This window comes from Lepidochelys olivacea, assembly GCF_965140295.1.
Source record: "Lepidochelys olivacea isolate rLepOli2 genome assembly, chromosome: 1".
In the NCBI taxonomy this organism is placed as follows: domain Eukaryota; kingdom Metazoa; phylum Chordata; order Testudines; family Cheloniidae; genus Lepidochelys; species Lepidochelys olivacea.
The window spans coordinates 7,460,640-7,476,680 of NC_140411.1; the positions used below are offsets into that span (position 1 = coordinate 7,460,640).

Genomic DNA, 16,041 nt, shown 5'->3' on the forward strand with positions numbered 1-16,041 from the left:
TGTCCCTGTCCCATACCTACAGGGTAACTCTGGGCGTCCCCAGGTTTTAACAGAGCATATAATTTGGATTTTAAAAGGTTTTTACCTTATTTAAGGGACCGTTTTTTTACCGCTGTTTTGCAGCTGCTTTTTTTTATGTTTAAGGGACCGGTTTTTTACCGCTGTTTATAACTGCTTTTTTATTATATGAGTGCGTTGCACCGTTGTGCTTTCTGGGGTTGATTAAATCGCGTCTCCTCCGAGGCCCCCGATGAACTCACCGGTGCGCGCTGGGCATCGGTTCTTGCCACAATTTTTGACCTCCAGGAGGGGTCCGGGCAAGGCTAAATTGCAGCCTCGAGCCCACCCAGGGACGCCAAAAGCTGTTACCGGCACCCAGTGCCGAGAGGCTGAACAACAGCTTGAGTTGGTTCGTTACCCGGTGTGCTACACCCAATAATTACAACGGAGTGGAGAAGCAGAAAAGTTTATTTGAAGCTTCAAAAAGGTACAGGGAGATTTGAATTTCAAATCATGTACAACAGAGCAGGAAGTTACACAGGCTTTTATACATTTTTTTTTTTAGCATATTTATTTAATAGCAAGCTGCTTTAAGTATTTATATAGCTAGCCAATCCAGTTTCCAGCTAGTTCCCTGTTTTTTTGTATTATTTGTTAAACTATACATAAAGCTGCTTTATTTAGCATTGTTTTTTTATATTTTTTTTGTTTGGCCTTGCTTAGTTTCAGGCAGTCTGACTCTGCAAAGTACTGTTGCAGATTCTTAGCATAACTGCTGCGGGTGCCTCCAGGCGGGGGGGCCAAGGACACTTGGGCCTAGCATGCAGAGCTGCTGCGAGTGCCTCCAGGCAGGGGGGGGGGGGGGCAAGGACACCGGGGCCTAGTGCATGCGGGCTTCATCGACACTCGTGGTCTTCCATTCCCTCGAGTTACCTAGTGGCCATGCCCCAGTGTTCCCAACAGGGGGAAAGAGGACCAGGGGCAGGGCCTCATTGTGAGGGGGACCTAAGTATCTACTCAGCCCCCACACACACCAGGTACAGCTGGCACTGCCCGTGAGTGTCAGGTAGCAGCGGAGCAGTACTGCCGAGAATTCAGACTTGGGCAGAGTGAGCTGAACTCTTGAGAGCCATTGCCAATGGGCGGAGGTCAGCCCAGCCCCCAGGCTGCTCTAAACACCTCTGAGCCAGGGGGAGAACAGGCCAGTGAATTAAACCCATGTAACTGGCTCCCTGCCATCCCCGCTCTCTGCAGCACAGGGGGGAGCTCTGCTGGTGCACCAGAGAATCCAGCCGGGCCTGTCGCTGCTTGGAAGGCTGGTCCGGTGGTCTAGGACTGCTGTGTGACTCAAGAGATTTGAGTTTGATTCCCTTGCATATGTGACCATGGGCAAGCCATTGGCTGTCCCTGAGCCTCTGCACAGGTGGATAATAGTCCTGCCCGGCCTCACAGCAGTGACGGGAAGATAAATACATTCAAGGTGTTCAGATACTGTGAGACCCTAAAATCAGGACTATGTCATAGAATCATAGAATCATAGAATCATAGAATATCAGGGTTGGAAGGGACCCCAGAAGGTCATCTAGTCCAACCCCCTGCTCAAAGCAGGACCAATTCCCAGTTAAATCATCCCAGCCAGGGCTTTGTCAAGCCTGACCTTAAAAACCTCTAAGGAAGGAGATTCTACCACCTCCCTAGGTAACGCATTCCAGTGTTTCACCACCCTCTTAGTGAAAAAGTTTTTCCTAATATCCAATCTAAACCTCCCCCACTGCAACTTGAGACCCTTACTCCTTGTCCTGTCCTCTTCTACCACTGAGAATAGTCTAGAGCCATCCTCTTTGGAACCCCCTTTCAGGTAGTTGAAAGCAGCTATCAAATCCCCCTTCATTCTTCTCTTCTGCAGGCTAAACAATCCCAGTTCCCTCAGCCTCTCCTCACAAGTCATGTGTTCCAGACCCCTAATCATTTTTGTTGCCCTTCGCTGGACTCTCTCCAATTTATCCACATCCTTCTTGTAGTGTGGGGCCCAAAACTGGACACAGTACTCCAGATGAGGCCTCACCAATGTCGAATAGAGGGGAACGATCACGTCCCTCGATCTGCTCGCTATGCCCCTACTTGTACATCCCAAAATGCCATTGGCCTTCTTGGCAACAAGGGCACACTGCTGACTCATATCCAGCTTCTCGTCCACTGTCACCCCTAGGTCCTTTTCCGCAAAGCTGCTGCCTAGCCATTCGGTCCGTAGTCTGTAGCTGTGCATTGGGTTCTTCCGTCCTAAGTGCAGTACCCTGCACTTATCCTTATTGAACCTCATCAGATTTCTTTTGGCCCAATCCTCCAATTTGTCTAGGTCCCTCTGTATCCTATCCCTGCCCTCCAGCATATCTACCACTCCTCCCAGTTTAGTATCATCCGCAAATTTGCTGAGAGTGCAATCCACACCATCCTCCAGATCATTTATGAAGATATTGAACAAAACCGGCCCCAGGACCGACCCCTGGGGCACTCCACTTGACACAGGCTGCCAACTAGACATGGAGCCATTGATCACTACCCGTTGAGCCCGACAATCTAGCCAACTTTCCATCCACCTTATAGTGCATTCATCCAGCCCGTACTTCTTTAACTTGCTGACAAGAATACTGTGGGAGACCGTGTCAAAAGCTTTGCTAAATGCCTGCTGCTCGCTCTCATTGGGAACCAAACAAACCCCTTCCCCAGATCCAGCTACCCCCAGCTACTTGGTGATGCTGGAAATTTGCATGCAGGGTGGAAGGTCTATTTCCAGCACTAGAGTGGCTCTCGTTGCTCGTGGAGCGAAGGGGGTCAGGATCAGACAGACGTGCATTGCAGCAGGGGTCTGTTTGGACAGACAACGCTCTACAGATCCTTCACTCTCTCAAAGCACGTCCTGATTCCCCCTCTGACTGCCGAGCTGCAGAGGGGCCCAGAACTCCCTTGTCAAAGGGGGCTGTGCTAATGACAGGCCTCATCAGCAAGGGGTGTTGGGAAGAGTTCAGGTTCTTGCATGAGAGGAAAGTGATCAGGAACAGCAAGCATGGATTCACCAAGGGAAGGTCATGCCTGACTAATCTAATTGCCTTGTATGATGAGATTACTGGTTCTGTGGATGAAGGGAAAGCAGTGGATGTATTGTTTCTTGACTTTAGCAAAGCTTTTGACACGGTCTCCCACAGTATTCTTGTCAGCAAGTTAAGGAAGTATGGGCTGGATGAATGCACTATAAGGTGGGTAGAAAGCTGGCTAGATTGTCGGGCTCAACGGGTAGTGATCAATGGCTCCATGTCTAGTTGGCAGCCGGTATCAAGTGGACTGCCACAAGGGTCGGTCCTGGGGCTGGTTTTGTTCAATATCTTCATAAATGATCTGGAGGATGGTGTGGATTGCACTCTCAGCAAATTTGCGGATGATACTAAACTGGGAGGAGTGGTAGATACGCTGGAGGGGAGGGATAGGATACAGAAGGAGATAGACAAATTGGAGGATTGGGCCAAAAGAAATCTGATGAGGTTCAATAAGGATAAGTGCAGGGTCCTGCACTTAGGACGGAAGAACCCAATGCACAGCTACAGACTAGGGACCGAATGGCTAGGCAGCAGTTCTGCAGAAAAGGACCTAGGGGTGACAGTGGACGAGAAGCTGGATATGAGTCAGCAGTGTGCCCTTGTTGCCAAGAAGGCCAATGGCATTTTGGGATGTATAAGTAGGGGCATAGCGAGCAGATCGAGGGACGTGATCGTTCCCCTCTATTCAACATTGGTGAGGCCTCATCTGGAGTACTGTGTCCAGTTTTGGGCCCCACACTACAAGAAGGATGTGGATAAATTGGAGAGAGTCCAGCGAAGGGCAACAAAAATGATTAGGGGTCTGGAACACATCACTTGTGAGGAGAGGCTGAGGGAACTGGGATTGTTTAGCCTGCAGAAGAGAAGAATGAGGGGGGATTTGATAGCTGCTTTCAACTACCTGAAAGGGGGTTCCAAAGAGGATGGCTCTAGACTGTTCTCAATGGTAGCAGATGACAGAACGAGGAGTAATGGTCTCAAGTTGCAGTGGGGGAGGTTTAGATTGGATATTAGGAATAACTTTTTCACTAGGAGGGTGGTGAAACACTGGAATGCGTTACCTAGGGAGGTGGTAGAATCTCCTACCTTAGAGGTTTTTGAGGTCAGGCTTGACAAAGCCCTGGCTTTAACTGGGAATTGGTCCTGCTTCGAGCAGGGGGTTGGATTAGATGACCTTCTGGGGTCCCTTCCAACCCTCATATTCTATGATTCTATGATTCTCCACCCAGTGTCCCACATCACCCATATGAGGCAAACAGAGCTGAAATCTCTGTGAAATACTTATCTGTGGTCTCAATTATTGCAGAGTCCAAGCAGCTTTCAATCTGTAACATATTTACCAGCTTAACACCCCTTTGCGGTAGGGCAGAGCTTTTAAGACCTCTGGGCAGACCTTCCCCTGCTGGTGACACCCATGTTCTGAAAGAGGACACAGCCCCCTGCCCTGCACTACAAGGCCCCAGCCCTAGGCCCTTAAAGAAACAGTAGCCTGGAATTTCCCAAAGCTTTAACTATTACCCAGGACCATCTTCCTGTCTCCCAGTAGCTGTCTCTACTAGAACTCTGTCAGCTCCAAAAGTCACAGGAAGCTTAAAGGGCCACACCCTGGAGCAAAGGTTGACTGACCCTTCTAATCGTTCCTACCCATAAAGGGGAGAGTCTCCAACATACCATCTCTAATGGCAACTGAATTAGGGTGCTCACCCATCCCAAATTGGGCAGGAGAGACCTGAAATACAGAGTTTGATTCCTGGTCCCAGGCTAAATGACTCCAGCATAACATTTGTCCCAAATTCCTTGTAGTGATGCTCCACAATGGACAGAGGCCCATAGGAAGCACCGCCCTTTTCCAGGTAGGGATGCTGAGGTGGTCCTTAGCGCCCCCTCACTATGAAGCCCTGCCCCCTGCTCCTCTTTCCCAGAAGACCCTGTCCCCAGCTCGAGGCAGGTGAAGGGTCCCGGGTTCTCCAAAGCAGATCTGGCTTCTGGCCTCTCCAGGGGGTGGAGCTCTCTAAAACACAGGCTCTCCTACACTCTGGCCCCATTCTTCTCCTTTACTCAGGAGCCCCCGCACCGACGTCTCTGCTGGGGTCAGCCTTGTTTCAGGCTTGCTGCAACCCCTATTCCTCTTTTTCTCTGGAGGCCCCGCCCCTGCCTCATCTCTTCCCACTAAGCCCTGCCCCCTGTGCCTCCACTACCCCAGAGGCTCCTTCCCCCGGCCAGGCCAGAGCCAGACTGTGGTAAGAGCCACCCCAAGAGCCCAAGCCGCTGTGAGGAGCCCCAGACTCTCCACCTTCCCTGGGAGTTCATCCTGGGGGGGGCAGGGACCCAGGCTGGGGGCTCCTCACAATGGCTCTGGCTCCATGGACAGCTCTTACCATGGCCCGGCGCTAGCTTCTGGTCTGGAGAGGGGGTGGAGCCTTGGGTAATGAGGAGGAGCAGGGGGTGGGGTCCTGGGAGAAGAGATGGGGCAGAGGGTGGGGCAGAGGGTAAAGATGAGGAGCAGAGGGTTGGGCTTCAAGGGGATAGGAGAGGAATGGGGCGAGATCACAAAGGGGACAGGACTCCTGCCTGTGTCCCACTTGTGCCTTTTGAAGAGGTGGTCACCCTACACTGAGAGGGCTAGGCTGGGATAGGAGACAGCCGTGCCTCTGTGAGGGAGCTGAGGACCATTTCCACTCCTTTAGAAGCAGCTGGAGCAGCACAAATGGAGGAGGAGGGAATCTAGGCCGGAGCCTCTTGCCAGTACTCCTCTGTGTCAGACCCAGACTCACACATGCCGCTCTTTCCTGCCTTGGTGGGGAGTGGGCTTAGCAGGTGTACGGTGTGCAGAGCCATCAAAGGGGCTGCCCACATGGCTTCTCCTGGGACTGCTGCATTAATCATGTCTCTGACAGGATTCAGTCACGTGCACATGGCTGAGCACATAGGGGAGGGGTAGTATCTGAGCCCCTTGAATACGCCTGTCCACAGCTGGAGCAGACCTCCTGGATCACACAGATTCCAGAGCTCTCAGGAAGGGCCAGGACTCTGACTGCAGAACAGCCCCACAGATTTTTTTCATGGCCCGTGGATGTTTAGCCAGAGATAGGACAGTGACAGGCCAGGTGTAACGGGAAATGACATCCCTGTCCCTTCTCTTTATTAACTGTATCAGGAGAAATTCTAATGTCAGAGCAGCCACCAAAACGGCTCTCTATGGGCCAACATCCCAGCGGTCCCCTGGCTCTCCATGAACACAGTCACTTTGTAAATGCTGCTGCCTGCCTTGGTCTCCTTCCCCCAAGAGCGCTGTCCTCCCTCACCAGCAGGTGGGAACGGCGACTATACCATTGCTTCAGGTCTCACACCACATCTGAACCTCTCTCTACAGAGTGTAGATCAATAGCTTAAGCCACCTCAGATGTAAGGGTCTAGGATGAATTAGATATGTGACAGTATTGATGTGAACTGTGACCGTATAGACCATTGTTGAAACCAAGGTCCTATAGTTGCACCAAATCTTGTACGAAGGAGGTCAAGTAGGTGTCTATGAAAAGGTTATGATTTGCTTGTTATGATTATGCTATCTGTATTCATGTATCATTTTGTATTTAATGTTATAAGTATTGGCTCTATACCTGTTTCAAATGTTGGCTCCTGGGGTAACGCCCACGAAGTAATCAGCCAGATATGCTGTCAAGGTTCCTTCCCCACTCTGAACTCTAGGGTACAGATGTGGGGACCTGCATGAAAACCTCCTAAGCTTACTTTTACCAGCTTAGGTTAAAACGTCCCCAAGGTACAAATTAATTTTACCCTTTGCCCTTGGAATTTCCACTGCCACCACCAAACATTAACTGGGTTTACTGGGAAACGTAGTTTGGACACGTCTTTCCCCCCCAAATCCTCCCAACCCTTGCACCCCACTTCCTGGGGAAGGTTTGGTAAAAATCCTCAACAATTTGCATAAGTGAACACAGACCCAAACCCTTGGATCTGAGAACAATGAAAAAGCATTCAGTTTTCTTACAAGAAGACTTTTAATAGAAGTAAAAGAATCACCTCTGTAAAATCAGGATGGTAGATACCTTACAGGGTAATTAGATTCAAAACATAGAGAATCCCTCTAGGCAAAACCTTAAGTTACAAAAAAGACACACAGACAGGAATAGTCATTCTATTCAGCACAGGTATTTTCTCAGCCATTTCAAGAAATCATAATCTAACACATACCTAGCTAGATTACTTACTAAGTTCTAAGTTTCCATTCCTGTTCTGTCCCCGGCAAAAGCATCACACAGACAGCCCCAGACCCTTTGTTTTTCTCCCTCCTCCCAGCTTTTGAAAGTATCTTGTCTCCTCATTGGTCATTTTGGTCAGGTGCCAGCGAGGTTACCTTTAGCTTCTTAACCCTTTACAGGTGAGAGGATTTTTCCTCTGGCCAGGAGGGATTTTAAAGGTGTTTACCCTTCGCTTTATATTTATGACATATGCCATGTAAGATATCTGCAAAAATGCTATAATTTGCCAGATATGATAATTTTGTTCATATGTTTGTATCACCTTTGTATTCTGAGTTATAGACATGTATGTATGTCTGTATTTCAAACTGGTGCTCTGCTTCTGAGTGACAACCCCAGACTGTTCGGCATCAGCACTCCTAGCCTGCTTCATAGCCCATTAAGGACCATCAACTATACAACTGACCCATTGAGAGAAGGCAGATCCACCTTGTGGCTCAGCAAGACATGCAGGTACATGCCTATGGACAGAACTCTAAGGTTTCCAAGCCATATGTTGGGCACCTTGTGTTTGAAACAAAGGAAGCACAGGCTGCACGGTAAGGGACTATAAAAGGCAGCTGCATCTTCTCCATTTTGTCTTCAATCCTGCTCCTTACCTCTGGAGGAACTTTGCTACAAACTGAAGCTCTGAACAATGGACTTGAATGACCCATGCAAGCTGTGGATGTACTCCAGAGACTTAACTTAAGCCAGCAGTTTATTCCATCACAGCTACAAGCCTGAAACAAGAACTGTGCACTGCATTTTGCCATTACTTTATGTAGTTGATTCCATTAAACCAATTTTAACGCTCATCTGTATTTCTCGCTTTTTATGAATAAACCTTTAGATTTTAGATTCTAAAGCAGAGGTGGGTAAACTATGGCTCGGGACCCACATCCGGCCCAAAGGACCCTCCTGCCCAGCCCCTGAGCTCCTGGCCGGGGAGGCTACCCCTGACCCCTTACCCACAGCCTCACCTCGCCGCCGGGGCAATGCTCTGTGCGGTGGAGCTGTGAGCTCCTGGGGCAGTGCAGCTGCAAAGCCCGGCCTGACCTGGTGCTCTGTGCTGCGAGATGGCAGAGGCAGCATGGCCTGGCTCCAGCTGGGTGGCATGGCTGTAGAGCCGCCAGCCACCAGTGCTCCAGGCAGTGCGGTAAGGGGACACGGAGCAGGGGGAGTTGGATAGAAGGCAGGGGAGTTTGGGGTGGTGGTCAAAGGGCGGGGGTGTGGATAGGGATTGGGGTGGGAACTGGAGGTTGAGTGGGGGCAGGAGTCCCCGGGGGGGGTGGATAGGAGATGGGGGCTGGGCCATGACCCCCTCCCCTAACCGGCCCTCCATACAATTTCCAAAACCCGATGCGGCCCTCAGGCCAAAAAGTTTGCCCAGCCCCTGTTCTAAAGGATTGGCAACAGCATGATTTGTGGGTAAGATCTGACTTGTATATTGATCTGGGTCTGGATCTTGGTCCTTTGGAATCAGGAGATCCTTTTTTTTTTTAACTGTGGTACTGGTTTTTATAACCATTCATCCCCAAAACGAGCAGAACTGGTGGTGATACTGGGAAACTGGAGTATCTGAGGGAATTCCTTGTATGACTTCTGGTTAGCCAGTGGGGTGAAACCAAAGTCCACTCTGTTTGGCTGGTTTGGTGTGCCTTAGTAGTAAGGAACCCCCCAGCTCTGGGCTGTGACTGAATTGATACTCTCAGTTGTGTCTCGCCAGAGACCACTTTGTTACAAGGTGGCCCATGTTTTTCATCTCCCATGTCACCAGCACTGGAGCCAGGTGATGAACTGACCCTTCACTTGGTGAACACCCTGATTATCGTTGCACGAAGGTGTTTGCTTTTCAGGCTGTACACAATTGGGTTCATCAGGGGTGGGACCAGCAAGTAGATGTAGCCCAGGAGAATCTGAAGCAAGGGAGAAGGGCCCTTCCCAAATCTGTGTATCACAGACAGTCCAATTATTGGTGTGTAGAAGAGCAGGACAGCACAGAGGTGGGAGACGCAGGTGTTCAGGGCCCTGAGACACTCCATGGGTGATGCGATGCTCAACACTGTTTTGAGGATCATCACATAAGAGAGGAAGATGAGCAGTGAGTCCAACCCCACTGTTAAGAGTGCAACAGACAAGCCATAGATGCTGTTGACCGTGATATCTGAACAAGCCATCTTCATGACCTCCTGGTGCAGGCAGTAGGAATGGGAGAGGACATTGGTTCGACAGTATTGGAACCGTTTCAGGAGAAAGGGGAGTGGGAATATTAAGGCCACCCCTTTCAGCATAAACACCAGTCCCATCCTGGTTATTCTCTGTGGGGTTAAGATGGAAGCATATCTCAGCGGGTCACGGATTGCAACAAAGCGGTCAAAGGCCATCAACAAGAGCATGGAGGATTCAGTGCACTGAAGCAAGTCGATGAAGAACACCTGGGCAAAACAGGCATTGAGACTGATCTCCCTAACATTAAACAAGAATATACCCAGTGTCGTCAACATGGTGGCTATCGATAAACCAAGATCTGTGACAGCCAACATGGAAAGGAAAATGTACATGGGCTCATGGAGGCTTGGATATGTTTTTATAATGAATAGAATGACTGAATTTCCTGCTATCGAAATAACATACATTAAGCAGAAGGGGACAGATATCCAGAGATGGACTTCTTCCTGCCCAGGTATCCCAGTGAGAAGGAACACTGCAGAGTTGAATTTGGTGTTATTGACAGCTGACATAATGAACTGGGCAGGTCACAGGAATTTTGAACTTTCCTTCCTGAAATGAAAAAGAACAGAAGACTAAATTATATTTAACTAGACTTCTTTCTCCTCTCAGTACAAGTCTAGAGACTCCCAGGAGTTCAAAGAAGATCAGCAAAAATATAGTTTTGGATTTACACAACCAATAGGAAGATAGGCACTGCCAGACTGGATCAGATCAGCAGTCCATCTAGCCCAGTGTCCAGTTCCAGATGCTTCAGAGGAAGGTGGAAAAAGCCCTGCAATAGGTAGCTATGAGATAACCTGCTCCCACGGATAGTTTCCCCCTTATACCCATTAGACACATTTTTGATGTAAATCAAGAAGGATTAGATCTCTTCCAAGAGTTTTTAAAACCATCCTCACTGCTGTAATTGTATTTTCTTGTTATCCATATAAACATCCAGTCCCTCTTTGAATCCTGCTAAGCTTTTGGCCCCATTGATATCTTGTGGCTGGGAGTTCCGCAGCCTACTTGAGAGCTCTGTGATTTTCAGTTGTGAATTTACCACAGACAACCTTTTTTGCCCTCTACTTCTGCGTATGGCCCATTATATGATGATGTATTTATGAACACATGGCAAGTGCATGGTGAAAACAGTCATTCTATCTATCTATCTATCTATCTATCTATCTATCTATCTATCTATCTATCTATCTATCTATCTATCTATCTCATTTTCTCCACTCCTGAGAGTCCAAATTAAGCTACTCCCTCCTTGCAGTACATGAGATAAATTCTTAGAGCCAAGATTTTAATTCAATAATTTTGACTTCAACTGTGTTATTCTAGATTTACATTTGTAAATTCAGTCAGAACTGGGCTATATTAACTTTCTCTTACCAAATACTCCCCTGTGATACACTCTGACCCCCAAGAATCCCTCCAACAGGTGCTGAAGTGCTTTGCCTGGCCAATGTTGACTGAATCCAGAAGGTCTGATCAGACTACAGGCTTCTCCTCACCCTCACAGGACCTGCATCCTCTCCCCATGCAAGGGTCTGTAGATATCTGGAACTTACAAGCTAACACAGAGGACTACTTCACCTGTGTGGGGGAGAGGTTGGTGTCACAAATGACTGAATTGTGCAAACACTATGGTTGCACTAGTATCCACTTGAGTGTGCAAGTTACTTTAGCCAGGCTTGTGTCACTGTAGATAGGCATACATTACATATAACCACTAATACACTCCCCTTTCCTGTACCTCAGCTCTGCTCTGCTGAAACAGAGGCCAGTGGTTCTGTTCTCTCATGACCTTTTGGAAATTCTTGCACAGGTATTGCAAAGAAGTTCCGTTTATGACCCTGAACGTAAGTTTTAGATAAAGCTTCTGGTCAGTTACTGGGGCGGTATCATACAGTTGTTCACTGAACAAAGAGTTAATGGCAGAAACCCATTGCAAACAGTATGTTCAGAACTACTTTGTAAAACAAAAAGCCATTAAGCAATAAAGCTGTCACTCCTCCTTCCTGTAGAGATTCCAACAACTCTGCTGCTGGCTTTCAATATTCATGCCAAGTCATGAAAGTTTGGTTTGCAATATTTGTATTACAATGAAAAGTTTAGCATAACATTTACACATCTGTACTTTAGTACACTCATGTCAACAAATTCTTTCCCCTCTGGTCTTTTTTCAGAAATGATTTCTCAGGTGAGAATAGAACTTTAAATGTAGAGTCTGTCATCTGAATTTCTTCACAAACTGAAAAGATTGCAATGTCTCAGCCCTCATTCAGTCACTTGTTGGCAAACAAAAATCCAGTAGCTGTCCTCTGTCCCTCTGTTGATAGCTGACTGGTTCTGCTCAGGTTCTGTTGTGTCAGTCTGTAGCCTTTATCTGCAGCATTAAGATTAATATTGAAAATACTCATTCCCTGAGCTCTCACTGTCTAGTATTTATATGATGGGTTCTCTCATTGGGACCCCCTTGGGACTGTCACTTGATTTGCTGAGATTCCACTGAGCCTTACCCTTCTGCCAACATGGTCACTCCTTAACTCTGTCTTCCTGAGCTAGACTCTCCTGGCTTCCTCCAGCACAGATCCAGAGATAGGGCCACACCCCTCTGCAAAATACAGACACTGAGATCAGCTCCATTCTGGGAAGACTCGGTTAAAGGGACTTGCCTCAGCATCCCAGTGCACAGCCTTTCTGGGAGCCTGAACCCCAGATAAATTCATTGATGTTATTCACCCTCTTTCTCAAAGTAAAGAGAGATATACACAGACTGGTTGCCCCTAGGAAACAATTACTTACACTGGGTTTATTAATAAACAAAAGTGATTTTATTAAGTATAAAAGGTAGGATTTAAGTGATCATAAGAGATAACAGACAGAACAAAGTAGGTTACTAAGCAAAATAAAACAAACACGCATGGCTAAGCTTAATGCACTAAGAAATTGTTACATGTAAAATCACCCTCAAAGATGTTTCAATAAGCTTCTTTCATGGACTAGTCCTTCCTAGTCTGAGCACAATCCTAATCCGAGCCCAGCTGAGTCCTCTGCCACTGCACAGAACATCTGCAAATGTTAACAATTCACAGCCTTTATTCTTCACTTCACATTTTAAAGATAGTGAAACTTGCCAACATACCCAGTTCCTGCTAGATGGGGAGCTGCTGACACCAGAGATCTTCACCTGAAATGACAAGGAGTCATCGGAGAGGTGGCACGGGCAGCAGGCAGTATCTGTTCAGACAGGGGAGGCTTTTATAGAGGCTCGTTTTTATGAAGTATGCCTGCACATTCCCTTGGGGGCCACTTGGCCATCAGGGAACCTCAGGAAAGCTCACCAGCTTTAGTCCCCATCATAGCCCATGGCAAACTGCAGGAGGCCAAATCACAGGGGATGGGTGGTGGTGCTACCTAACTAGACTGCAGCAAATGCCCTGTTGCAGGCTCCATTCCTGGAATCCTTGGGGCAGGTATAATCCTGTTGAAATAGTAATAAAATAATAATAATAATAATAATTAATAATTAATTAATAATAAACAACCCTATTTGTCCCCGGCACCTCCCTTTCCTGCATTACAAACTCTTGGTTCAGACCAGAGAAGGGAGATTCCACAAGGCTCCCCACATGGAAATTTACCTCAAATCTTTCCAGGAGGGGAGGTCCTGTCCCTTCTCCCTGAGGAATGAAATGGGGGACCCAGGATCCGCAGATCCCCAAAGTTATATACAGATCTCAATGATCCACTGGTAGCTAGCCCCACTCACCCATAATCTCTGGGCCTCTACAACCACTCCAGGACCCTCTCCAGCTCCCTGCTAGCACAGGTTCATCAGAGATGTGCTACCAGGGCCTGTCACAGCAGCCACTGCCCAAGGGACTTGCTGTGGGGGGTGTTGTACAGGGTGGCGGGGGCTGCACAGAGATGGGAGGGCTGGTTAGAGTAGCTGATGTGCACAATACCCCAGCCCTAGACTGGGCAGGAGGTTTCAATCTTTCCATGCCCAGAGTGCAGCCCGAGACTCCGTCAGTGCAACCTTCATTTATGTTATGAGGGAGAAGCAGATGAAAAGCCTCCAGTTTCTCTTGGGGATCCAGGAAGTTGCAGCTGGGCAGCATCATGGCAGCTGAGCTTACAAAGAAAAAACTATCTGTTTTCTATGAAAACTCACTTGTGTCTTCTCATGGGGAAAAGAGAAGACTGAGAGGGGACATGATAACAGTTTTCAAGTACATAAAAAGATTGTTACAAGGAGGACGGAGAAAATGTGTTCTCCTTAACCTCTGAGGGTAGGACAAGAATCAATGGGCTTAAATTGCAGCAAGGGAGGTTTAGGTTGGACATTAGGAAAATCTTCTTAACTGTCAAGGTGGTTAGGCACTGAATAAATTGCCTAGGGAGGTTGTGGAATCTCCATCATTGGAGATTTTTAAGAGCAGGTTAGACACCTGTCAGGGATGGTCTAAATGGTGCCTGGGTCTGCCATGAGTGCAGGGGACTGGACTTGATGACCTCTCGAGGTCCCTTCCTGTCCTATGATTCTGCGATACCCCAAGAACCTGATATTTTTATATGTGCCATGCAGGATCCAGGGCAGCTGAGGAGGCAGTTGTTACACTACCCCCATATGGTTATGACTTAGGTATGTTGCATCTTGTACAAAACATGATTTGTGAGGTGTCTGGAAGAATTATGGTTTGCAGAATATGATGATCCTCTTTGTGTGCACGTGTCATTTTTGGATCTGAAGTTATGAATATTGACTATGTATCTCTATTTCAAATGTAGTTACACCTGGGTGACACCCACTAGGCAAAATGCTTCCAGTCTAGACAGCTGGTTGTGAAGGGCCTATTCAGGGTAATTGGCAGTTAGGGGAAGCAATAGGCCTGAGGAGAAGCTTATCCCCCACCTGGTGAGCCTTCCTGAGAACACTCCAGACTGCATATGGATAATGGATGCTATGATTGAGGCAGGCAAGGGCATGTGACCAGACCAAATGTCACTAAACTCCATTTTGGTACTTGTATTTTCCCACTATATTAGGTGGGTTGTGACATCACCTTTTGGCCTCACTCCTCACACAAGAGAATTCCTGGAAACACCTGAGGAACAAGGACTGAACTGGGGGAAACGCTGGTCCCAGGCTAAAGGGATTTCTACCGTGTGTATGGAAACTTGGTGGACTGCATATATCATCAGTCAGAGTGCAAAATTGCTAATTCATACCCAATCGATCTTGTAGCTTAGGCTTAGTTTGTGGTTTTGTTAATTTGTTAGGTAATTGGCTTTGATCTGTTTGTTATCACTTATAATCACTGAAAATTATTTTTGTCATTAATAAACTTGTTTTATGCTTTATCTTTACCAGCATGTTTTGAGCAACAATCAGTGGAAAATCTCAGCTCTTCGTACAAAGGCTGTTGCATCTTTCCCACATCAAGAGGAAAGTGACCTAGACTATGGAGCTTATGCTGTACAGACTCCTGTGCAGTGCAAGATGGTATATGTGGCACTACGCCCCATGATTTTCATCGAAATATTGCTCTAATATAATTTTGGCATAACTAAGAACTGGTTTATGTGAGATGGGTCAAGTAAGATAGCATTGGAAAGGTGACAATTTACTGAATGTGATTATCCTATTTGTATGCATGTAGCATTTCTGCATCTGAAGGTAGGAACGTTGACTATGTATCAGTTACAAAAGTGTTTGCACCTGGGGAACACCCAGAATAAAAAATGCAATCAGTCTCACTGGTTAGTCAATGAGCCATTCCACCTTCCTGGAAAGATTCCTGGGATGCTCCAAACAATCTTTGACACGTGTCTGACACGTACTGGACTCCATCCTGGACTGCTAGTATTTTTGCACTAGGGGGTGGGGATCAAACTGGGAAACAAAGGATTCCCGCTATATGTAAATCCTATTTAAGGCTGGGGAGTGAGATAATCAGGGTTCTTTTTTTTTCACTTAATCCCTCACCTTCCCCCCCCCCCCCGGATGACTGCTGGAAATATCTAAGAAACAAGGACAAAGGGCAGGCTGGGAGTCTGAGCCCAGGCTGGAAAAGGTGTCTGGCCTCTGAAAGGAATGCCTGGAGTTTTAAGCAGCAAGAAAGAGCAGTTTGTCTTCAAGAAACTCTGCAACCTCCTTAAAACAACATTTAGGGTGAGAAATTACTATTTGCAGCCAGTTTATTTAATGTATTAAGCGTAATTTGCATGTTTGTTTTATCTGCTCAGTAATCTGCTTTGATCTGTTTGCTGTCCCTTATAATCACTCAAAAACTGGTTTTGTACCTAATAAAATTGTTTTATTTTGTCTGAACACAGTTTTTGGAATTTATAAGTTGTGGGGGGCAGGGCGAGCAAAGGGCTGTGCATATCTTCCTCCACATTGAGAGAGGAGGTGAGTTTTAATTACCTTACACTGAAAAGTTCTCTGTGCAGTGCAA

At 47.2% G+C, this 16,041-nt stretch overlaps 1 protein-coding gene across 1 annotated transcript; it reads right to left on the reverse strand.

The window, feature by feature from the left end:
• Positions 1 to 9,162: 9,162 nt before the first annotated feature.
• On the reverse strand, positions 9,163 to 10,098 carry LOC311513547 (olfactory receptor 51G2-like; the record flags this gene model as incomplete). The annotated part of the gene is made up of 1 exon (XM_084615454.1): positions 9,163 to 10,098. One exon carries the CDS (start codon positions 10,096 to 10,098, stop codon positions 9,163 to 9,165), a length of 936 nt encoding a protein of 311 aa, XP_084471580.1.
• Positions 10,099 to 16,041: the final 5,943 nt, after the last annotated feature.